At 35.6% G+C, this 24834-nt stretch overlaps 1 protein-coding gene across 1 annotated transcript in view; it reads left to right on the top strand.

Moving 5' to 3' along the window:
- The first annotated feature begins 6597 nt into the window (after nt 1–6597).
- The window catches only part of LOC131155719 (26S proteasome non-ATPase regulatory subunit 4 homolog), a 39366-nt gene continuing 21129 nt past the window's right edge, over nt 6598–24834 (top strand). The window contains exons 1-9 of the mRNA XM_058109077.1: nt 6598–6742; nt 6816–6929; nt 7067–7172; nt 13221–13335; nt 13421–13630; nt 13726–14041; nt 18693–18831; nt 19597–19700; nt 19828–19896. Coding sequence (XP_057965060.1) covers nt 6731–6742; nt 6816–6929; nt 7067–7172; nt 13221–13335; nt 13421–13630; nt 13726–14041; nt 18693–18831; nt 19597–19700; nt 19828–19896 — 1185 coding nt within the window. The 5' untranslated portion in view covers nt 6598–6730. The remainder of the gene's footprint in view (nt 6743–6815; nt 6930–7066; nt 7173–13220; nt 13336–13420; nt 13631–13725; nt 14042–18692; nt 18832–19596; nt 19701–19827; nt 19897–24834) is intronic.

Below are 24834 nucleotides of genomic sequence, written 5' to 3' on the forward strand. Positions count from 1 at the left end.
CATGTAAGTACTTTAAATGTTTAAAATATCGTTTGCAATATTTGAAGCTCTTAGGTTAACTTCTTGGACCTAAATACCTTTTAAAACATCTGTAAAATAATTTTATAAACTCAAAAATTATTTTAAAAGGGTTAGAATCATTTTTGGAATAAAAAGCACCAAAAAGGGTTTTTCTATTTGCTGTCAATTTTGATACAGCCATATTTAGGTGTATTTTTTACTATCAAAACTTCATTATTTTAAAAAGTTATGAACATAAAAGTTTTAGGATTTTCTCTTAGCTTTCTTTTGACACCAATAAAACCTAATTTGGAGTTATATATAAAAAGTTATGGCTAAAATACTGAAGCAGGGTCACTGTTATCAATCAGCTGAACACTGTTCACGGAGGGACTTCAGATGACTGAACAGATGACTTTAGATGACTGAAGATTAAATTTAGTCGACTGAAGATTTTTTGGATAGAATATACAGCAGGCAGTAGCAGTTCAGTCGACTGAACTTTAAACTTCAGTCAACTAAACACTGTTCAACGGGCAAAAATTTTAAAACTCTTGTTTTTAAAATATAGCCGTTTAAGTTCCAAACTTCCTAAAATTTTGGGAAACTCTCAAAGGAAACTTTTGCAACATGGAAACAAGTTTGAAAGCCTATAAATACATGGTTTTGCAAATCAAAACACATCTAAGAATTGAAAAATCTGCTTGTAAAGCTGAAAGTATTCTTGTTCTTCAAAAGCTCTCTTGCTCACTCATTGCAAATCAATTTTGTTGAGAAATTCTGAAGTGCTAATTCTTCCACCTTTGGATTCCTACTGTTAATCCTTATCTAAGAAGGATATTGGTGAATTCTACACTTGAACTTCATTATATTTCATATTGATATTTTACATTCAAGTATATAGTGTTGAAATTGTACTAACTTGCTCTTTGAGGGAGTATACTTGTACGAAGATTATATCTTGTGTCTTATAGTTCTTTGACGTTCCAAGGGTTGTTTGGATCGTTGGCTAAGCAAGGGGACATTGCTTAGAGAGGCGGGCTCTAGCCTATGTAAGGAGTGACCGAACGAGGGAATATCGTTTGGAGAAGGCGGGCTCTAGCCTTAACCAAGGAGTGTTGTAATCGGCGTTGTTTCACCCGTCAACGAAACTGAACTAGTGAATCCTTTGGTGGTTTGCCAAAGGCGAGGACGTAGGCTGGGTATAAGCCGAACCTCGTAAAAATCTCTGTCTCATTCTTTCTTTCCCTTACTTTTTATTTTCAGCATATTTAAATTGTGTGGATGGTTTTAACTTTGAAAATCATATAAACTACATATATTTGGAAATCAAACAAACTTAAGGTTTAATTTTGGTTTGGGTTGCGGGAACCGAAAGGGAGTACGTTGGTTACACCATATCTTGCGGAAACCTTACGGGAGTACGTTACTTGGTTAACATCCCAAAGATAAATTTACCAAGAGTTTATTTGAGTTCTAAATATTTGGAAAGAGTAATTTAATTCATAATTACAGGGCTTATATAAACAAACAAACTATCTCAAGATCTTATATTACCAAAGTGCTAAATACTTTATATCTTGGTTTGGTTATTTGTTGTTTGACTTATACTTGGAAAATAAATTGATTATTTGGTTTGAAGATTGCGTTTAACTGATTGGTTGTTTAATTAAGTTGTTGTGTGATTGGTGAAATTAAACAAATAAGTTAAAGAATTGGTTAAGTGTTTAAAGAAGTTAAGGATTCTTAAAAGAAGTTAAAAGAAAGTTTTAAAAGCCAATTCACCCCCCCTCTTGGGAAGCTATTCCTAATTTCAACTTAGAGGAAAGATATAGAACTAGTAAAGATTGTGGATAAATGCAGGGTGGACTGGGGGACAAATTTTTGTATCTCATATGATGGGAGTCTTGAGGTTTCGCACTAGATTATGTGTACCCGACATTGTTGAGATTAAAAGAATTATTCTGGATGAGGCACATATCGTTCTCTTTATACAGTGCATCCAGGAAGCACCATAATGTATTGGGATCTACGAAAATCTTTCTAGTGGGGTAACATGAAAAGAGAGATTGTCCGATATATAGAACAGTGTTTAACATGCCAGCAGATAAAAGCTGAGCATCAGAGTGGTGCAGCGGAAGCATAATGGGAGCACATCATCATGGATTTTGTAATGAGGGTTACTGTCAGCACTTCACTCTAGACTGAGGGGCAGATAGAGAGAATAATCCAGATACTAGAAAATATGTTATGGGCTTGAGTGTTGGATTTCGAGGAAGATTCTATTAGTATAAGTGCAAGTTAGCAAATTTTGAGGATGAAATTTTATAAGGAGGGGAGAATGTAACGCTACAAAAAATAATATGTTGGGAAATGTAAAAAAAATTAAAAAAATTAAAAAATTAAAAAATAAAAATAATTAATTAATTAATATAATATAATATTATAATATGTCATATGTGTATATATATATATATATATATATATATATGAAATCTGAAGCCTTTTTCAAGCACCCCCACCTGCGCCAACTCCCCCTCTCTCTCTCTCTCTCTCTCTCTCTACGTTGCTTTCGTCTCTCTCTCCTTTGTCCACCCTCTCTCTCTCTCCTCAAATTTTTGGCTAATTCTCAACCGATTGAAGAACAGAAAATACCACTAGGTTCCATTCTCGACCACCAACATTTTAAGCGGAGTGGATTCGTGATTAGGGTATCATAGGCACCACTTTTGGGATAAGTTAAATTCTCTCTCTCTCTCTCTCTCTCTCTCTCTCTCTCTCTCTCTCTCTCTCTCTCTTTTCAATTTCTCTCAAATCTTCAGTTAAATTGATGATCAGACACCACCATAAGATCCTAGCTTCGATCCTCGTCATTTTAATCAGAGCAGATTTTTGATTTGGGGATCCTAGGCACCACTCCAAAGTTAAGGTGAGGAGTACAAATTATGTTTGTTGTTTTAAAAATTTAAACGATTAAATTGTAGTATTTAATTATTAAATTGTAGTATTTGATTATATTAAATTTTTGGAGATATTCCTGAGATTAAGTTAAATTGCAAGGATTTGATTAAATTGGATTTTTGGGAATATTTTGGAATTAGATTAAACTACCGGGATTTGATCATATTGGTGTTTTTAAATATGTTAAAAATTAAATTTAAATAAGGGAAGTGGATCATACTCATGTTTCTTTAGAATTTAATCGGTTAACGGGAGCGTGTGAGCATAGGGATGTTAGAGTAGCTATTATCTCGAGTTTGAGCTGAGCAAACTAAAATGTATGATTACAAGTGTCGTGCTCCGAACGCTGTAGGTGTCAGTTTAGGATCCCTGCAGGCATTTTCTCAGTAAGCAAGTAATGGGAATAAATTATGACAGATATTTTTGGGAATTAATTGGTTGACTTAAAGTACGTGAAAATAAAATATTGTATATGGTTTTGGAATATTATGGTATGGATATTTCTATGAGATTATTAGATTATGAGTTATCATTCAAAAGTTGTGTGGCATGAGAAACATGAAATAACAGATTTATACTAAAATATGTGATGATGAGTTTTTACCAAAAATACAGGTATTACGATATGAAATATACATATATGTTTTATATAAATATGATGATATAAGATATACATATATGTTTCATACATATGTAATGATATGTGATTTATACAACCGTGAATAATACTGATATGTGAAATTGAGATTATGTTACTGTATTATTATATGAATCGTATTATATGGTATAAATGGGTGTATTATACTGGTCTCTAAAAAGGTTGAGAATAATGTAGAAGTGTGAAAATGAGTTCCTACTAATGCCGATGGGGAGGTATGCTCAGTATGGAAATTATACCGTGTAGTTTCTACTGATGTTGATGGGGGAGGTATGCTCAGTATGGAAATGATGTGTGATGTTCCTACTGATGCCGATGGGGAGGTATGCTCAGTATGAAAAGTATGTTGTGATGTTCGTACTGATGCCGATGGGGAGGTATGCTTAGCATGGAAACTATGTTGTGAAGTTTGCACCGAGGTCGATGGGGAGGTATGCTCAGTATGGAAACTATGTTGTGAAGTTTGCACTGATGCCGATGGGGAGGAATGCTTAGTATGGAAAGTAAGTAGGTGTTGAGAGTTGAAATTATGTGATCCGTTGAATTATGTAAAATACCTATATGTGGATTTACATACATGTGGATACTCATTAAGCTAAAACATATTCATGAGAAATGAAGGCTTTCAAATATATATATATGGTTATGAGTACATATCTACATGCTTTCTCAGTTGAAATAATGATTTAAAGAATGCGCTTTGATATACTAAACTCATGTTGCGACCAGGGGTGAGCAAACGATCGGTTTGGCCAAATTTGGTTAATTAACTGAATTAACCGAAATTTTTAGTTAATGAGAACTATTAACTGAACCGATCAAATAGAGGGCCCTCACCGAACCAAACCCGACCGAATTACCTTTTTGGGTAATTCGGGTAATCGAATTAATTTGAAATTAATTAATAAAAACATAATATAATTGTAAATTTTTTATCAAATACTAATTAACACATTAACAAATTAACATATACTAATTAACATATTAACAAATTAGCATATACTAATTAACATATTAACAAATTAACATATACTAATTTATATTTAAATTTTAATTAATTATTAAATCGGTTGTTTCAGTTAACCAAATTAACATTCCTCTTAACCAAATCGATTAATCGATTAAGCAAACTTTGTAAAACCAAAATCGAACCAACAGATCCAATGTTCTTTACCGAATCGAATTGACCAATTTTGGTGGGTTAATTCGGGTTTCCTCGAATTATGTTCACCCCTAGAACAGACTGTCAATAATTTAGTTCGTCTTATTGATAGGTGTCTCACTCCTATAAATTTAACATTTCAGGAAATACCAGGAATCAAGCCTAGGGAGCTCCAAGGCAGGATTAGTTGGCTGTTTGTTTAAAGTGAGTATTGGTGAGAACTGATGTGTGTATAGTAATATTTGGGACACCTAGTATTGTGTTAAAGTTTGGTTCTGGAAAGTTATTTATGTATTATGTTGATGTTAGCACTCTGGTATTGTGTTTGGGATTAGATGTATATATGTTTGTTTCCACTGTTTGGTATATTATAAATGATGGGCACATCACCCTGGTATCCCACCGTGGGTCGGGTCATGTTGATGTATGGTATAGGAGATGTAGATTGATTATTGTAGTTTATCGTTTTGAAAAAGAAAAAAAAATGGTAGAAAAATCGAGTCGTCACAAATACACTCTCAATATGATTATGAAATGAAACTCAATAAGTAACTAGATGGTGGACACTTGAAATAGAAATAAAGAAATTTGCAAAGTGCTTGAAAAAGATTTTCAACAAAAGATCAAAAGCTTAGATTTGTCTAATGAATGCATATTTCTCTTTTTCTCTTTCCTAAAATAAGTTAGAAACCTTGTGTTTATAAGCAAGATGGTCTACTAACCATTTTATGATCGTCGGACTTTTAAAAATAATTTATATTTTGAAAAGTAGCCATTTTTTTGGCCGTTGTGGCAATTTGCCACAATTTTCGGTTGACCAAATTGAAAATTCGACCATCCAAATTTTTGGGCAATTTCACCCAGAAACACTATTCAGTATTTAGAGCATAACTTTTGCTAAAAAACTCCAAATAGGGCGATATTGGTATCAACAGAAAGCTAATAAAATATTCCACAACTTTCATGTTGAACATTTTTTACGATGATAAGTTATTAATCAAGAATATCGCTCATCAATGCGACAGCATAAAAAATAAGGGGATTTGAAGAATCTTGTTTTAGGGTTTTTCATTCCAAAAATGATTTTAACACTTTGAAATAATTTTTACACATTTATAAAATGATTTTCAAAGAAATATAAAGTGCTTAGGGTCAAACTAAGGTTACCAATGAGTTTCTTCACATAATCAAAAATAGTGTACTCACATAGGTCATATTTGCAAAATATATGACATAAATTTTTTTAATTCTTCAAGTTTGGACTTCATGTGCTTCATAATCATAGTCGTAGTCTTTAAATTTGGTCTTAATAAGCTCCATGTTCATAGTCAAATGACATTGTCTTGTACGCTTCATGACTTTCCAATTTGCATTTGTTATTGTACTTAATACCTTAATACCTGTGTACACACTTAGTAGCACAATTAGTTGCATTGAGTTGTCATAATTAAAACGTAATGAAACTTAGAAAAACCAACAAAAATTTCGATGTTTAGTTATAAGTATATTTTTGTTTTAATTTTTAAAATATTAGTAAGAGATAGGTTGTTAAATTTTAATTTTTATTTCTCTAAATTTTGAATTTTGATTTCTAATTTGGAAAAAAGTCGTTTCTCCCTTTCAAACCCATTGAGAAAATGTTTAGAGAAAAAAAAAAAAAAAATTTCTCACGGAACTTATCAGCGCATGGCACGGAGAGGAGCTTGTTGATGACTCATTTGGACAACCAATCATTTTTTGATGTCCATTGACTTCCCTATTCGGCACCGCACCTGATTACTTATTATTATTATTATTATTATTTCCCTCCGCAGCATCTCCCCTCTACAAGTAACCTCAAGTCTCAACTCCTCCCCCCCCCATTCTCTCTCTCTCTCTCTCTCTCTCTCTCTCTCTCTCTCTCTCTCTCTCTCTCTCTCGATTCTTGTTTGTCTTCGGAGTCTGCAGCCATGGTGCTCGAGGTTAGGGTTTTGTTACTTCGCAAATGATGATTTCTATATTAATCTTTATTCTAATTTACTTATTTTCAAACAGGCGACGATGATCTGCATTGATAATTCGGAATGGATGCGAAATGGCGATTACTCTCCCACGAGGTTTCAAGCTCAAGCCGACGCCGTAAATCTTATTTGCGGAGCTAAAACTCAGGTCTCTCGATTATTTTTTCTCGTCGCAACCAAAAATAAGCCCGATTATTCCTTGTTGGCGTTTGTTTAGGGTTTCAAGAATTGTGACGGGACTATATTTTTGTTTAGTTTTAAAAATATTTCTGGTTCTACTTGCAGTCTAATCCGGAGAATACTGTAGGAGTTCTAACAATGGCCGGTAAAGGGGTTCGTGTGTTGGTCACTCCTACCAGCGATCTTGGCAAGATCTTAGCTTGCATGCATGGTAAGCTTAACCATCATTGCTTATATTGTGTGTTTTTCTTTTTTTTGTTTTTAGGTTGTGACAACTGCTACTGCGTGGTTGGGCTTGGGGATATGGATTAAGGAATATGCAGATGTAGGACTTTTTGAGGACAGTATGATTGGTTAATGTTGAATTTCTCACTGATTTTTATGAAATTTATGTATTGCCTTTTCTCAATCAATTCGATGGGTTACTGAGATTACGGCCAAATTTGCCTAGATACAAAGTGCTGTAGGTGCATCTTGGACAAAGATAATGTTTTCCAATCATTAGAAGTTAGAAATTAAATCCAGTTAAGAGATTCAATGTCTTCCAAATCTACAATTACAAAAGGCTATATATCTAATTTCATAGTGTATTGTTCAATTGCTTTTGTAGATCTGTATTACATTTATTTGAAATAAACTGAAAAACAAGGCAGTACAGTATGCATTGTATGTGTAAATGTGTATGTGTGTCTGAGATAGAGAGAGAGAGGGAGGGAAAGAGTGACCATGTACCTAATAAGAAATCCAAAAAAAAGATGATGTGTATGTCCAGAAATTATTGCCCAATGAAACCAGCAGATAAAGATCTAAGCCACCTATCTTTGAGTAAGAGAGTTATTTCAATTCTCTCAAACACTTTTCTCTCTTCCCGCATGACCAAAAAATGTGAGAGGGAGTAAAGTTACAGAATTTTTCCATGTACAGTTATTTATTCATCTCCAATTCTTAAGTTTCTCTCCAGCAGACCCAGCTATGGCTAGCCAAGAAGAGATAAATCCAACTCCAACAAATATTTATTCCAATAGATTGCTGTAAATATGATTTACTGATTCTGCTCCATTTTGTACAGGGGGAACATTGTTCACTAGAATTTCCTCCCTTTTTGAAGGTTACAATAGTAAATACCCTGTCTCAAAATTCAAGGCTACTTTGATTGGAGCATACTTCTTTCTAATAGCTCTTGCAAAGTTAGCCCTTCCTCCAACAAGATTCATGCTTTCATGGTCTTTCTAGCTGGAAGCTGCCGGTATTCAGATTTCAGGTTAGCCTGTTTTGACCTTGTATGCTGACCACCATTTCATGGGTATCAAAGAGGGAAAAATTCCACTTTCCAGCTCCCAAACTTTAATTCTTGAGCATTTCTTTCGAAAAGAATGTTTCAAGACACTCCATTGGTTGAGGAGACTAAACAAGAAATCATCAAAGCATCCTTGTTTTGGGCTAGAGAGAAGACAACCTGGAATTGGGTTTTCAAATAGGCATACCAAGCTAAAGAGAATATTGCTTCAGTTCCCCACATCAAGCAAAGCAAAGCAAAAAAGTCATTCCTCCATTTCCATATCCACCTCCAAACTCTTATTACATATGGTTCTGTTTTATCATAGATGATACACCACTTGAGCTTGGATTCATATTTGGCAACAGTGGTCTCTCCTTCCCATACAATCATGATCCTACAAAGCCATTTCACGTGAAAGGGCTCTATGAAACAATGTGAGAGATTTGATGCCCCAATTCCCAATTTAGACGAGTTGCTTAACAATTTCCCGTTTCACCAAATTGTATCCAAATTATTCTCCCTACCACCCCCAAAGAAATCTCTTTTTAATATCTTCTCATGTCTTGGCAATTTCCAAAGGATTGGAAGAAAAGACATGTACCACATAGGGGATCGGGGAGGGTATTATTAATGGGGGGTCATCTACTACCTGTGGAAAGATAATGTCTTTTTTAGCCAGCAACCGTCTTCTCAAAATTTGTCAATGTTGAATCCCATATACCTTTTTTTCCTCAAGTATTATTACCATTAAACTTGGCTATAGGATAAAAATGGACCAGCTGTTTTTTTTTTTTTTTGGGTAATAAAATGAAGAAGAGAATTATTTGGAGAAAAGAGGGAAAAATACAACATTGAATAAGGATTCTTGCCAAAGAAAAACAAAGGCAAACTTCTAGGACAATAAATCTTTTTAGTCCTCTTGAAGGGAATGAGGCTTATATCAAGTAAAGGCGCTACAATATCAATTACAAAAGAGAATCCCCCAATCCCTTTGCAAGTCAGTCAATGAGACCCCCAAAAAAGTCCCCAAAGAAGCCAAAAAACTAAATTCCATCTTGAAGAAAAATGAAGGGAGTGATTTGATTTTCAATGATTTGTTTTGTTGGACGAAGTGGAGAAAAGAAAACAAGAAAGGAGTGGATTTCTCTTCACTTTTCCATCATCCGTCATCCATTGCATGTGGAATAATTGAAGCCTCAACCATCAAAGACAAACGCCTACTCCAAAGCTGCTTAATTCCTTGACAATCAAGAAAATTGTGCTTTGTAATCCAGTAAGAAACCAAATGCGTCACACAAATACGGACTATTAGCTTTAGGCCCCCTCACATACAACAAATTGTTAATATTAATCCTATTTAGGTCAAATTCTAGTTAAAAGCTCTAATCTTTGAAAGAAACATTATCTTCCAAATACTAATCTTTAAAAAGAACCTAATCTTTCCAATTATGTTCTCCAAATGGAAATATTTTTTTTGGGGGGGGGGGGGCGTTGGAGATTTTAATAAATGCAGTGGAAAGATTTGGAGGAAAATGTCTAGTAAAGTATTCTAGAACTATTCTTGAGCCATATGTGAGTATTGTTTGTTAAGTGGAGAAGAAAGGAATCTAGAACTATCATCAATTGACAAGGTTGTCTGCTTGCAAGGAGCCTTATTCATTAAAATTTTGAAAGAAAATTTTTTCTTATCTCATTTTTTTTTTCATAAAGAAATGGAAATTCCAAAAAAAGAGCCACTTCATTAGGAATGGAAAGGGAGGGGGTTATCGGAACATTATTTTAAGAAGGATAGATAAGGAGCTTCTCAATTTGTAGAAGGGGCATTGTCTTTGGGATTTTCACTTTTGGAGGCACCTCAATTAGAGAGAAACTAATGAGTTTGCTTCTTTGACTACTTTGTTTGATTTTTTCCGTGCCTTGGATGGGAGTGATAAATGTGTTTGGAATCTTAATTCTCTTGGTGATTTCTCATGCAAGTCTTTCTTATCTCATTTGGCACATGACCCTAATTTTAGATCCTTTGCCCTCTATTATATAGTTTGGAAAAGTAAAGTTCCTTAAAATATCAAGGCCCATTCTTGAGAGAAATAATACTAATGATATACTTCATAAGCGAACACCCAACAAGTCTATATGTCTCGATATTTGTGTCCTCTGCTTTAGGAATGGGGAGACTTGTTCTAACTTGTTTCTGCTTTGTTGGTTCTCGTGGGGGCTTTGAAATAATTTATTTTGGATATTTGGAGAAAATTGAATTTTCCTTGTTTCTGCTTTGTTGGTTCTTGTGGGGACTTTGAAATAATTTATTTTGGATATTTGGAGAAAATTGAATTTTCTTGGCTTCTTGGAATTGCTTTTGTATAACTATGCTTGGAGGCTTTGATAAGAGAGAGGAGAGGAAAGTTCAATGGAGTTGTATTGTTCTGACTATTGTTTGGTGCATTTGGATGGAAAGAAACGCCAGAATTTTTAGAAGGGTGAAAATCCTATAATATGCTTTGGAGTAGACTAGCTGAGTGGTCTTTTTAGGCGCCTCTTTGGTTACCCATCCCATACACACAAGACAAGTGTTATAGGCAAGCATAATGCCTTGAACAAGCTTGGTTCATGACATTCTTTGCCACTTATGCTGTTGATGTCCTCGTAGATTTTGATGTTAAGTACTTTTCAACTTCGTCCACAAATAGTTCCATTTCTTCTGTTGACATCTAGTTGATTTCTTCAACTCCAAGGCCTGTCCACTTCACTAAGAACTTGTGCTGCTTCTTCCTTGATAATGCAAACTCTTTGTCTACAAAAATGACTTCTACTTATCTTCTGTTAGGTTGTGCTATCTTTTGTGGTGCTTTAGTTAACTGACTTTTGTTTGGATCTTTAGCATCAACAATGAATGGTTTGATGTAGCTAACGTGAAACACATGATGCACCTTCATTCAAGCTGAAGGTTCGAACTTGTAAGAGGCCTTCCCATATTTAGCCATGTTGGGGATTGGTCTTTCATATTTGTGAAGTTGTCTCCTCTTTCAATCTTGTAGTGACTTGGTTTGTTCTAGATGGAGCTTAGTTAACAAGCACCAAGTCACCCATTTTTCGAGTGCAACAGTCTTCTCTTCTAATCTACCCACTTCTTCATCTTCTTGTAAGCTTTCACTTGGTAAGCTTGGGCAGTCTCTGTAGACACCTAATTTTGCTCAGAATGAAATTAATTTGAAGAATAGGAGATTCTAGTTGAAGTTTCTCCCCCTTTTCTCTAAGCCTTAATAAATTTCAAAGTTGGACTCTCAATTGCACTTTTAAGGCTTATTGAGCCTTAATTGAGTTAATTGAGGAGTTATCGAAGATAAGGAAAAATTCCTATCCTTGCAAGAACTTTCTCGTTGCCAAAAACCCCATTTAGGACAAGGAAGGTATTTCCTTATTCTAAAAGGGAAGTTTGGAATTAGAAGATTAAGGTAAGCTCCCTTGCTTCCCTATCCTTGCATAGACACACTTGAAGGATTAGAGTTTACGTTCACTCCAAAAGTGATGGTAAGAGAGAAAAAGCAAGCTTGAGAGAAAGAGCAAGAGAAGAAGGGAAGAGAAAGGGAGGGAAAAAAAGAAAGCTTGGAATTTAGAATTTGAAGATTCAAGCTAGGATGAAGGAGGGATCTTCCGAAGGTGGGAAAAACCAAAACCTCAAGAAGATCAAGGTAAGTCTCTCATTCTCCAATTCCTCTTTACATGATTTAATAAGATTAAGAATGCATGAATGTTTTACATATCAAAATCCTCTTATTTGCCTGCCAAAGGTATGCTTTTTATGTGTTCTTTAGTGCACGAGTTAAAGTTGCAATTTTTCAGACAGATACTGTATTAAAGGCATTATTTTTAAGGGTCTGATTGCATATTGTTTGTCCATTGCAGCATGTTTAGGAGTGTTCTTAAGTTACGGATAGGTAATCTAGAATTTATATGGAAATCGTGCGAAAATTTTGGATCTTTAGGCCATACGTGTGGCTAGGGCTAGAACAGATCAAGAATTGGTGGAGAAGACAGAAAAATGCAGAGAAAAGGTCAACTGAGGCGTTGACTAGCTGGGAAAAGGTGTGCCTTTTGTGCAAATGTGTACATTTCAATGTATAATGTGTTGGTCTTTTTGAGGTTTGGTATCTTATACTGATCATCAAGATGTTTTGGGCATGCCTTGTCTTGAGGTGAGCCTCGAATGAGCCTTTTAAAACATGGTGATATTAGATTTTGTTATCTTGGACCTATTATGTAAGTAGAAGGAGAAATTGAAGTTGTCGTATGTAGAATTAAGGATGTTTGGGTAAAAACGAAGTGGTGCACTTGGTATGTTGAGAACATATAATACCTCTACAATTAAAAGGAAAATTTATGAGACGATTATAGACCATATATCTATATGACTTAGAAAACAATGAAAACTGAGAAACATCATATCCAGAAAGTAAATGTATTTGAAATGAGAATGTTAAGATGGATGAGCAGCATAACTTTAAGAGATAAAAGTAAGGACGGACACATCCCCAGTAGGTAAGGTGTAGTACTTGTAGCACATAAGATAAAGAAAAGAGTGGTTGAGATGGTTTGATCACCTTGCATTGTACCAAGGTAATGCTTAAAGTAAGAACAAAGTGATTTAGTTGACATCAGAGGTTGTAGGAGGGGTAAACCTTGAATAATTTGGACTGAAATAGAAAGAAAAGGTTAGATGATGTTAACTTCTTGAGGATGTTTTCCTAGATTGTACAGAATGACGGAAAAGAATTCAAATAGATGACTCCACTTCATTAACATTAAAGATTAGTAAACTTGTTGATTATTTCTAAACTGTAATGAAAGTTCATCCAAAAACAAGAAAAGAACCATGCAATTTTCTTTAAAAGTTGCGTCAATTGATCATTACTGTCAGTAACCACGTGTTGAATTTATATTTTCTACATGAACCTGTTAAGTTGACATTCCTTCTTTGTTTAGGACTAGAAATTGGTGGTGAAATGAACCTGGCCGCAGGAATTCAGGTGGCTCAATTGGCTCTTAAGCACCGCCAAAATAAAAAGCAACAGCAAAGAATTATTGTATTTGCTGGAAGGTAGGTGCTCTTCACCTTGTCTCACCTTTGCATTTAAAATTTAGATAAATTTTTAATTTGCATAATTTTATTTATGTGCCTCCAGTCCTGTCAAATATGACAAGAAGGTCTTGGAGATAATAGGAAAGAAGTTAAAGAAGAACAGTGTAGCCCTTGATATTGTTGATTTCGGTGAAGAAGATGATGGAAAGCCAGAAAAGCTGGAAGCCCTTCTTACTGCAGTAAACAATAATGACACCAGTCATATTGTTCATGTCCCTACTGGCCCAAATGCTCTTTCGGATGTGCTTATAAGGTTAATAGGTCTTAAGTTTTCTTTGTTTTCTAATATCAATGTTTGGAACTGTCATTGAGCACCTCCCATTAAATATATGCTTTTTCCCATGGCAGTACACCTGTCTTCACTGGCGATGGGGAAGGTGGAAGTGGTTTTGCTGCAGCTGCTGCAGCTGCTGCTGCAGGCGGTGTCTCTGGTTTTGACTTTGGTGTGGACCCCAATCTAGATCCTGAGCTGGCTCTTGCACTCAGAGTTTCTATGGAAGAGGAGAGGGCAAGACAAGAAGCAGCTGCCAAAAGGGCTGCAGAGGAAGCTGCTAGGCAGGAAAAGGGTGGGGAACAACAGTCCAGTTCACAAGATGTGGTTATGACTGAACAAGCTGCTGCTGTTGGAGCTTCTGAAGCTGATGATAAGAGAAATGACCTAACGGTTTGTGGCTGTTCGCTTTTAATTTTCCTGAACTTCATTTATTCATGCCGTTCTAGTTTGAAGTTAAATTTACTTCCTTTATGTTTTGCATGTGTTTATATATGTGTGTGTGTGTGTGTGTGTGTGTGTGTGTGTATGTATATATATATTTTTTTTCAATTTGGGCATCAAATCTTAGAGAAATGTGATTAACATTATTTAAAATTTATAAATTTTTTAGATTAAGTTTGTGTAGAGCAGAACTAGGTGCTCATGGAAACATTATTGGTTGTGGTATCTGAAGAATATTTTCGAGAGATGACAAATGAACATGATCCGCTTCTCAGTCCTCAAGTTCATTGCCTTGTTAGTTGATGATGTATGCCTGGATTGGCTGTGTCATGGAGGGATCCCCTAGATAGAGTAACCATGTCTTAGAGAAATATTTTGAAAATTTATTGTGCATTCAAGTAAAAAACATTTATTATTATCTTGTTTGGAATTTTGTTTGCTCCTAAAGAAATTGGAGTTTGTGGAGGCGAATAAAAGTTGTACAAGTGGATATGATGGATCTGGGAGCTGTCGTAAGTTGATTATGCTTGAAATACTGGAGTTTTGTGATGGGGTTTAGAGTTAGGGCAGAAGGCCTATGAGGCTTTGGAAGGATGTTTGGTGTGGGGTAGGCCTCATGAAAGATATTTCTCATCTCTTTTGAGTTAGCATTGGAAAAAGGAGGCTCTGGAAGTGCAATGTAATAACTAATGAAGGAGACAGAGATATTACCTTGGAATGCACTTTCCTCAAGGAACTAGGAATCAGAGTGTGTGATGGCACTTTCCCTCCAAAAATTATTCATTTTATAACAAACTAGTGGAGGGCCAGGTCATTTGTGGGGGAATTCAGAATGGAAGTTTCTTGGTTTAATAATATTTTTGAGGAACTTTCAGATGGTCGGGTGGTATCTTCTGAGCTAGTATAGTGTGGTTTTTGTGTCGTTCTCAATGGTGGTTCTTTATTTCCTTGATTGCTGGTATTGCACCAATGTTTAATGGTTGATCATTTGATCCATAGAAATTAGTTTATTCTGAATGAGTTTGGAATGTGCAAATAGGAAACCGAAAATAGATGTGTATGTTCTTCTATTGTAACTGTAGGGGTTGCTTTGGACCCTTGGTCCTTTATGCTTTCTGCTATTGTAGTTTTGCGTGTTCTTCGTGAGTTGATAATATAATTTTGACTGTAGCATAAGGTAATTTTATCAAGAAACAAATATAATATGAATCTTTGGAAAAAAAATTATTTCATGCTCTTTTTTTGCATTGTTTTTTTTAATTTTTAATTTTATCAGTAAAAGGTAAATATTATTGATCAAATGGAATATGTACAGATGACTTCGGACATACACTGTGCAGGGAGACAAAAGCTCCAAATCAAAACAAAGCGAGAAGCAATGCTACATAAAACCTGGGCATACCCAGAGGCTCAAAGCCAATCAGAATTAAAGCATCAAAACAAGGATAACCAAGCTACAAGTACAATCGAAACTGGGCATTCCCTGAGAAATCAAAAGCATACTAATACAAAACATTGACGGATATGGTGCAACTGCCAACAGTTAGCCCAAAACTATCAGTCCAACTTAAGAGGGTCGGGACCCTTTTTTCTTTTTCTTACTCTTAGCAAGCTTAAAACTCTCTTTATCCACAAGTGGAGCTTTTCCTTTGTCCATAGACCTTTTCAGCTTCACCTTTACCTTGCTTAGAGAAAGAATATTTGGTAAAGTCTTCAGTAGTGCACCCAGTAGAACACTCACTCTTGGAACCTTCTGCAGAGATTTTTTCCTTGGCCTTCAAGCGTAAACTGGTGTCCTTTGCTGGTGCCTTTGCATCTACCTTAGAAGTACCAGGATTATCTGTATCACTGCCTGATTGTATACCCTTGACTGTAGTATGCTCAGTGACTACAGGTCCATCGGTCTTCTTTCCTTGATCATCACCCGGGCATGCTCTCCTAAATTCCATCAGTTCCTTCTCCTTCTTGGTTTTACAATTTCTTTCAGCATGGCCAAGGGTTTTACAGTAACAACAGAATTTAGGAACATTTTCATAAACAATCTCTTGGGTGAATGAATTATCTTTAGGGAGCCTAACCTTGATTCTCTTTTCCAGGTCCTTTGAAACAACAATCTCAACCAGAACCCTTGTGTATGAAAGCATTTCCCTGTTAGTGGTAAGCTTATCTGCATGCACAGGCCTACCCAGAACAGAGCAAAATTTCCGCAAAGACTTCAGAGACCAGAGTTTAAAGGGGAGATTTCTCAACTGAATCCAAACTGGGAGAATGCTTAGATTCTCTGTATCAAATTGAAACAAGTCTGGCATCCTTTTAAGCAACAGAGGACGGCCAAATGCAAGTTAAGGTCCCCCTGTCAGCACTTGAAACATGTCCTCTTCATCACAAAATTTAAAGATAATCCAACCACTCACATGGTGGAAAACTTCAACCTTTATATGCCAAGCTTCAATAATTAGGTTGAGGGCAGCTTTTCCTGGAAATTTACCGGCAAAAAATCCCACCAAGCTGTATTCCCGCTTCTTCTCCGTTTCATTGAAGTCCTCATCATCAACTTGAGCTTCTTTGCCAACAGGAACAGTTCTGGAACAGCACCACAATTCTGTTGGTGCCTATTTTTAGCAAATAATTCCGCCTAAGAGAACTTCTTGTTCCCCTTCATGAAGAATTCCTTTTCACCTTCGTTTGTGGCATTTTGACAAGCACCAGTATCACTAACACCTGCCAAGCCCTTAGCATTCTTTGGAATCACACTAGTAGCACCCTTTGCAGCATTTGAACGAGCAGCTGGTGCACTAGTATCATGAGACTCAATTGTGCCACTGTTTCCATCAACAATTCCTTTTGTGGAATTTTGTCGAGCACCTGGAGTGCAAACTGAGATTACAGCGTTCCCAACAGAGTATTGCTTCCCACCTTTCCCATGCAAGTCCTTTGGGACCTCTGCATTCTTCACATTGTGAGGGCAAGCAGCAGTAGCACTATCAGTGACCGAGACACTCACACCTGCAGGGGTTAATGGTTGACGAACTTCTGCTCCCTTTGCTGTATTTGGTCGAACAACAGGCGCCCAAACAGCTGCGCCAGTCTTCTTATTACCCAAGGGAGTAGTTGTCTTCCTTCCCCATTCCTTTGTCATTGCGTTGAGCACCTGGTGCATGAACACCAGAAGCATAGTGGACGGTCCAACCAATTGTTCCAAACATTTGTTCTTCGTCATTTCTATCCAGATCTACAGAGGAAGATTCCCCTGGGGTCTGTTCGCGATCCCCATCTGTCTCAGTTTCATATTCGGAGGTAAATTCTTCACTGCATAGCCCAGAATCTACCTCCTCCTTCTTTGATCTGCTACAGGAAGCAGATTCAATCACTCCCGTAGCCTTCTGCAACTTCAGATTTGAATTTTCAAATTTTGATCTGCTACTAGATAGAGCTTCTTCAAGCCCTGATCTGCAATTTCCTTAACATTTGAACCGATTTGAGAATTGTTAACTGGGTTTACAATCTCGTTGGTTCTTCCAAATCTTCCAAATCTTCGGAATAAGATTCATTTTCCTTCAATGGCGAAAATCGGTTGGCTGCTGCAGTGAGTCTGTCAACGTCCTTTCGTATCTGTTGAATGTTCTTTCCTGCCCAAAGGGATCAATTTCCTCCATTATTTGCGATGAAATCAAGGGCAGAATTCCGTTTCTTATTAAAATAAAATGCTGAAATAGCCTTGGAGGTTGAATTTCTCCCCATGGCCAAACAAATCAAGAACTCAGTGAGCAGATTCAATCCAAGCTGTGCGTCCCTCCTAGAGAGAGGGAGAGAGCTTCTCTCTCTAACACGACTTTTTGCATTGTTGGAAGGATAGGAATGGGAGGCGGTCTATCTATTCTTATACCTTTCTTTTCCTTCATGTTATAATTTCCTAGGAAAATAGACCAAAGATAAATATACTTTGACAAAGGATAATTACTAGTCTTGTATGCAATGGAGGGTGCAAGAGAATCTTGATTTTATCTACATTTATACCTGATGAGGAACTCTATCTGTAGTTTAAATTTATAACACACGTTGGTCTTTGCTCCCTACATTTGTTTCCGCAGTAATTAGCAACCCCTAGTTGCTTACAAAAAATGTGCACCTTTTTACTAGGCCATGATTGTACTGAGTTCCTTTTGTTAATGAATTGAAGCTTATTATTTTAGATCCCTTTTCCATTTATTGACAGGTATTAGGTACCTGGCATTTTTTCCTAAGCATTGGATATTTTACTGAAATGGTCGTCTCTATAATCTTGGTCATGTAACTTGGGCTATCACCTGTTAGGCTATTCATTTGGTTTTGTAGCGGGGAAAAACTTGCATGTAGCATGTCAATCAGTTATAGACCTAAATTTATTTAGAGGCTAGATATAAGATTAAGAAAATTAAAATTCAAGGTTATTTTTTCTGGATGCTGAGAGAAGATGGGTTCATTAAATGACCAAGTGATAAGTTTTCACTCTCTGATTGGTTAATTTTGGATTGACAATGACATCGTATCAACAATAATCTGAACTCTAGCATGAAATGGGATGTTTATTCTACATGAATTGACTTTGAAATATTGACAGGATGATGAGAATGCCCTGCTACAGCAGGCCCTTGCAATGTCCATGGATGACACCTCCTCCACCCGTACTGTGCGAGACACGGATAGTGTGCGAGACATGGATATGCCCGAGGTAGTAGATGATCCAGAGTTGGCACTAGGTTAGTTCTTGCAAATACTGTAGCCAATTTTCCTTATATTTAACTGTTGGTTTGAGCCTCTATTACTTTGATCCAGCCTTTGAGTGTTGATACAATTTCACTCACTCAATATACACACATATTGAGCACATATCTGCTCTTTCTGGCACACTTATTCATGATTACTAAGTGTGCTTCTGTGCAAACTTCTTCACATTGGTTTTCCATACGCTGTATATACTACTGTGAACTTCAAATATGAGATTTGTTTTGTCTATACCTGTAAATTTTTTTAACACCAGCCATAATCTATTTGTGAGGCTTAACTGCTAAGTATGGCTAGAATATCAAATATCACCAGTTTCATTCATGTGCTAGTTATAAAATGCTGCCAGGAGTGTATGTGGTAAAGATGAGCTTCAACATTGGTTCATCTGGTTTGGAGGGAGTGGGGTGTGTTTGGGTCCATGAGGGGCTCAAAACAGGTAACTGCTTTCCTGAATGTTATTTAACCCTCTACTGTGAACTAAATTAACATTGCTGGATGGATTTAGAAGTTAACTATGTTTCTGAATCTCTTCCAGAATTCTCTAGTGACATTTTCTGATTTTAGGTTGTCAAGATGCTGAGATTGCTGACTTTTTGCATGACCATACTGTTAAGCACACAAGCATGCCTCAAATTTCATAGTATTGAAATAGTTTGATATCATTTTTACTCCCACTGATGTTCAGATTTTTAATTTCTAGTAGTTATGATGATCTATTTCCCATTATCTTCTTGCAGCTCTTCAGCTGTCTGTGCAGGACAGTATGAAGGAGTCAGGAAGCCAAACAGATATGAGCAAGCTGTTGGCGGACCAGTCTTTTGTGTCATCTATTCTTGCATCGGTATTTCTTCTACAACCTACAGTTATTGACTTCCTTTTTCTTCTTCCCTCCCAGCTACTCAGGAAATAAATGAAATCACCTCTAGTGATACATTGTTGTTGTTGTTGTTGGTTTTATTCTTTTAAAGCTTCCTGGTGTTGACCCAAATGATCCTTCAGTTAAAGATTTGCTTGCTTCAATGCAAAACCAATCTGAGGTGAGTTCATTAAATGTATGGTTTTAGGATGAAGGTTACGCTGAATGAATACTAGCAGTCTGTGAATTGCTATTTGTTAAGTTTTATGGTGCTCCAATTATTTTAATACATGATCATTTTGTTTTGGATGTTGTGCTCATCTTTCCCTCTTTTTCTTGTGGGCATGCATTGCATTGTGCTATCCTTGTTCCTATCTATTAGACTGTTCAACTTTTACAGTGTCATTAATTGCAGGATGTTTGATACATGTTTTATCCTTGTTTTCCTATCTATTAGACTGTTCAGATTTTACAGTGTCATTAATTGCAGGATGTTTGATACATACTCTTGTAAAGTCCTCAATATGTCACCATGGTGTTGTAAGTTTAACCTGCATGTGGCAGTTATATTGAATCCACTTTATGTAGTAATCGCCATTGTCATTGATGTCGCTGTCAAAAGTTATGGAAACAAAAACCACAAATGAAAAGTGAAAACCAGAAACGTAAATTAAGAACTGAAAACTAGCAACTTGTTTGGTTAATATTTCCAAAACTAAAACAAATTTTAAAAAAAATTTAACTTGTGTATCTTTGTCCTCAAATAAAACAAGTAAAAATTATGATTAAAATAATAAAAATGCAAACTAATATAATGATAAAATAGTATAAGAAATAACAGAATCTTTTTTGATAGAAAAATAAATTCATTACTAGAAAAGAGAGAAAATTACTGCAAGTGGAGGATAAGTAATCCTTGTAAATACTAAAACAAAAAATAGGGAAGCAAAAACAGTCACATGAGATCCCCTTACCTATCCCATTGAAGATCTAATGACAAAGTTCCTTGAAAAAGCCCCAAAGCATAAGCCCAAAAGAAGCACAAAAAAGAAAAAAAAAAACTTTATCCCAAAGAAATGTATCAAATGTAATGGTCTCGACCCAAATCTGGTGATGTATTGTCCTTTTTGGCCTATTGGGCCTCATGGTTTTGCCCTATATAATATGCCTCATTGGGTTGAAGTTTTAACCGCCAAAATCTCCCTAGTACATGGCTGATGTGGGATCAAGACATGCTTTCCCTTCTGATCTCTGATGTCCTCACCAGAGTGGCGCACACATCTGTGTGGGACCTACACCTTTTCGTGTAGGATCCACCCACCATTGTTTTAAATAGTGTCCATGACTTTCATAATGCCGTTATGTTTTACAAAACGGTTTTTGGGGTTCCTGATTATTAAATAACAGCTTTTTGGGTTCTTGATATTGTTGCACACTGCTAAATCCGGTGGGAAGAAAATTCAAAGCAGTATTGGCCATTATGGACTGCTACCACTACATAATGGTCACTATGACTAGGGGTGAGCATAATTTGGTTAAAACCTAATTAACCGAGTAAATTCGGTCAGTTCGGTTCGGTTAAAAATTTATTCGGTTCGGTTCAATTTTCATTTTCATTGAATTTTGATTTTTGGTTCGGTTTTTGGGTTCGGTCGAATTAACCGAATAGTATAAATTAATAATAAAAAATTATATATATTATATATTAAAATATTATATATATATATATATATACACGCAAATTTTATTTATTTTTTGTATATTATATATATATATTAAAAATTTATATATTATATTAAAAATCTATATTTTTGTATATATTAAAATATTAAATCGGTTATAATCGGTTAACCGATTTAACTAAAATTCGGTTCGGTTGGTTTTGAGTTCGGCTAAATAAGGAATTTTGATCGGGTCGGTTAGTGAGATTTTTTATCCGAAAATTTTCAGTTAATTCAGTTAATTAATCGAATTAACTGAACTGATCGAATGCTCACCCCTAGGCCCTAGCTATGACCACTACACTATTGCTGTGAGAATTTTTTTTTTTCCTTATTTTTCTTTAGAGTCATTCTTGATAAGCCATGTGACAAGGGGGTTGAGAAGATCATAATGAGGATGATGATGCTACAAAAATGATTTAGTAATATTCACAAAGGATACATTAATTAACAATTTGATATGAACACCATTTTGTTAAAAAGTTTATTTTTTTTTACAATATTAGTAATTTGATATTTCTTTCTATATTTTTTGTTTTCAAATTCAACCTTTTCTTTCTTGTTTTATTGTGTTTTCAAGTTGCTAGTGCTTTATTTATTTAGTAATAAATTTTATGAATTTGCATAATAGAATTTTAAAGGTTAGCATATAGTTATATAGTATAACTCCTTGGTCTAAATTTGTTTAAATTTTTATTGCTTTAACGAATAAAATAATAGAAATTGTTAAATTTGTTGTGTTATTTGTATGTCTTTTGTGCCTAACATATTAATGGTGTGTATAATATATTTTATTTTATTAATTAATTTACCACACATGATTAACTAAAAAGTGAAAAAAAATTACATAATTTTTTTGTCAATAGTGGTTTAAAGTGAATGTAAAATTTATTGCCCTCACTGAACAATGTTAGTAAGTTGAGCTTAAGGATCTAAAATAAAAAAGACTAAAATTTATTGCCCTCACTAAACAATGTTGTAAGTTGAGCTTAAGGATCTAAAATGTACAAAAACTCTTTTTTAAGAAGGGTTGAGAGCTTAAAACATGCAAATAAACCAATATTCATAAGATTGATTGTGCGTGAAAAAATTCAGGATGTTAGACACACTTCCCATATCCTTTGCTCTTGTTTCCCACTACACCTATTTCTACAATGCTATGCTACCCACTGCCACTATTGAAAACCATGCCACCTACATGGAAGTATCCCTTGGGTGGCTTCGACATCAAATATAATGGCCTTGATCAAACTCTAGTGAGGCATTGTTTGCTTTGGCCTATTGGGTTTCACGGTTTTACCCCATAAAAGGTGCTTCACTAGATTCTTAGACAAAATTTATATTGCCAAGATCTCCATAGTACATGCCTGATGTGGGACTGTGATAGGCTTTCCCCTCCATTATCTCATGCCTTCGTTAGAGTGGTTCAAGGGATAAGAAATAATAGAAACTAATTAAAACAATTTATTTAATTATTTTATGTTTTTAAACTCACCTTTTAGTATGGGGGCATTACAGTTGATGTTGTAAAAATTTTGGAATAACTTTTATTTTTTTCCCCAAATTTGTAGAAATGTTACAGATATTTTGAAGACCTTTGAAGTTTCTCTAATACTAGTAATTTGCTGCAAATTAGGAGACCTTTGAAGGTTCTCTCTCTCTCTCTATATGTATGCTCTGAAACAAAAATTCTGGGACGGCCTCTTCTTCTTTTGCACTGTGAATTTTCTTGGAGGATTTTGAATATGCTTTTTGGTATTTCTGGAGAGAGCTTGGTTTGCTCTTCTTCGGTTGGTGAACTGTTAGCTATTTCTTTCAAAGGGGTAGGAGAGAGGATAAAACAGTCCTATGGAGGTGTGGAATACTTGCAGTTTTATGGGGGTTATGGTTGGAGCGTAATGCAAGGATAATCAATGGGAAGAAACTAAACTGGGTGCTGGTTTGGAAAAAAAATCAGTTTTTGGCCTCACTGTGGTGTGCTGGTTTGGGTTTTTTCAGAGGAATTAGTTTCCACGAGTTAAATAGAGATTGGAGGAACATTTTGAAGTGCTGATTTTGTATTTTTTGGTATTTTGAGCTGTTCTTTTCTGGATTGTTCCAGGTTTTTTTAGGAGATGTCCTGTGTAAATTCTCTTCCTATTAATGAAACATTCTTTTTCTACAAAAAAATGTTATGGATATTTTTGGGTAAATTTATTTAAATTTAATTAAAAATTTGGTATAGAATGAATGATTTAGTCCACAAAATTAAAATATGGATATCAAAATACTGTAGCAACAGGACGACAATTGAAAACCATAAAATTAGGTTTCCAGTTTTTGTGTGTATACTAACAATAAAAACAGTAAAACTAGCAGCACAAACGAAGTTGTTGCCATAACTTGATTCTTCATTGAACAAGCACCAAAATAGAAGATAAAATTGATGCAAAATAGCCCCTAAGATGTACAGTTCTTTTCTAGTGTTTTTTTTTTTTTTAAATTTTTATTGTCTTGACTGTGTGGCTATGTTTTTGTGGGCTAAGATATTAAGTAATGGAAAATAGAGATGATGCACTGGGTGGAGCTGCGGGAAGAGTTTTGTTGTTAGTACTTTGGTAGCAGTGCGTAAATATGTTGGTATGTGAGAGTCATGATTTGCTGTTTTTGTTGGTGTTGATACTCAGGCTGACAATTATGTTGAAATGCCAAAGGATGGTAGTGACAGTGGGATCAATAGATGCATTGTTGGTGAGCTGATGTTAACATCAAAGGTGGAGTAATTGGTTCTGTTGCTGGCATTGCATAAGTGGGCGGTGGAAATATAATGTTTTGTTCATCTAATCATGTTATAGGAGGTTGTGTCTGAATTTAGTGTTGGTGGTACTGAGTGGGTTCTGCTGTGATTTATCATTAACTAATTTATCAATTTAGCTTTTTAAATTGCATTTCTTAGGAACAGCCTCCCTGAATGTGGAGGTAAGGCTGCATGCATCATGCCCTCTCAGACATTGATACGGCATAGTAGCCTTGTGCATTGCCGTTATGTTTTATCTGTTTGATGATTGAAGTGCACCTTGTTCAAAAGGTGGATGGTTTATTCACATTTCAATTGATGGTGAGAGGCAACTTGAAGGTTAAGCAGTCTATTTTTACAGAGAGTTATGTGCTGCAAACTCTTCTGTTGCTTATGCTGAGGGCTTTAGGTTTGTGAACTTCAACTTGCGTGAGCTGAACTTAACATCAACAAGGCTGGCCTAGATAAGATTTCACTCTGCCATAGGGAGAACAAGGAAAATAGTTGATGGGTCTGCTCTGTCAAAGAATGAGGTTTCGATTACTGTGGTTGAGGGTGAAGATCTAGGAACTGGTTTTGAGATGACGTCTCAGCTTGACAAACCCCCCCCCTGCTGCTTGAG

This window comes from Malania oleifera, chromosome 1 (assembly GCF_029873635.1).
Source record: "Malania oleifera isolate guangnan ecotype guangnan chromosome 1, ASM2987363v1, whole genome shotgun sequence".
NCBI classification, from domain to species: domain Eukaryota; kingdom Viridiplantae; phylum Streptophyta; class Magnoliopsida; order Santalales; family Ximeniaceae; genus Malania; species Malania oleifera.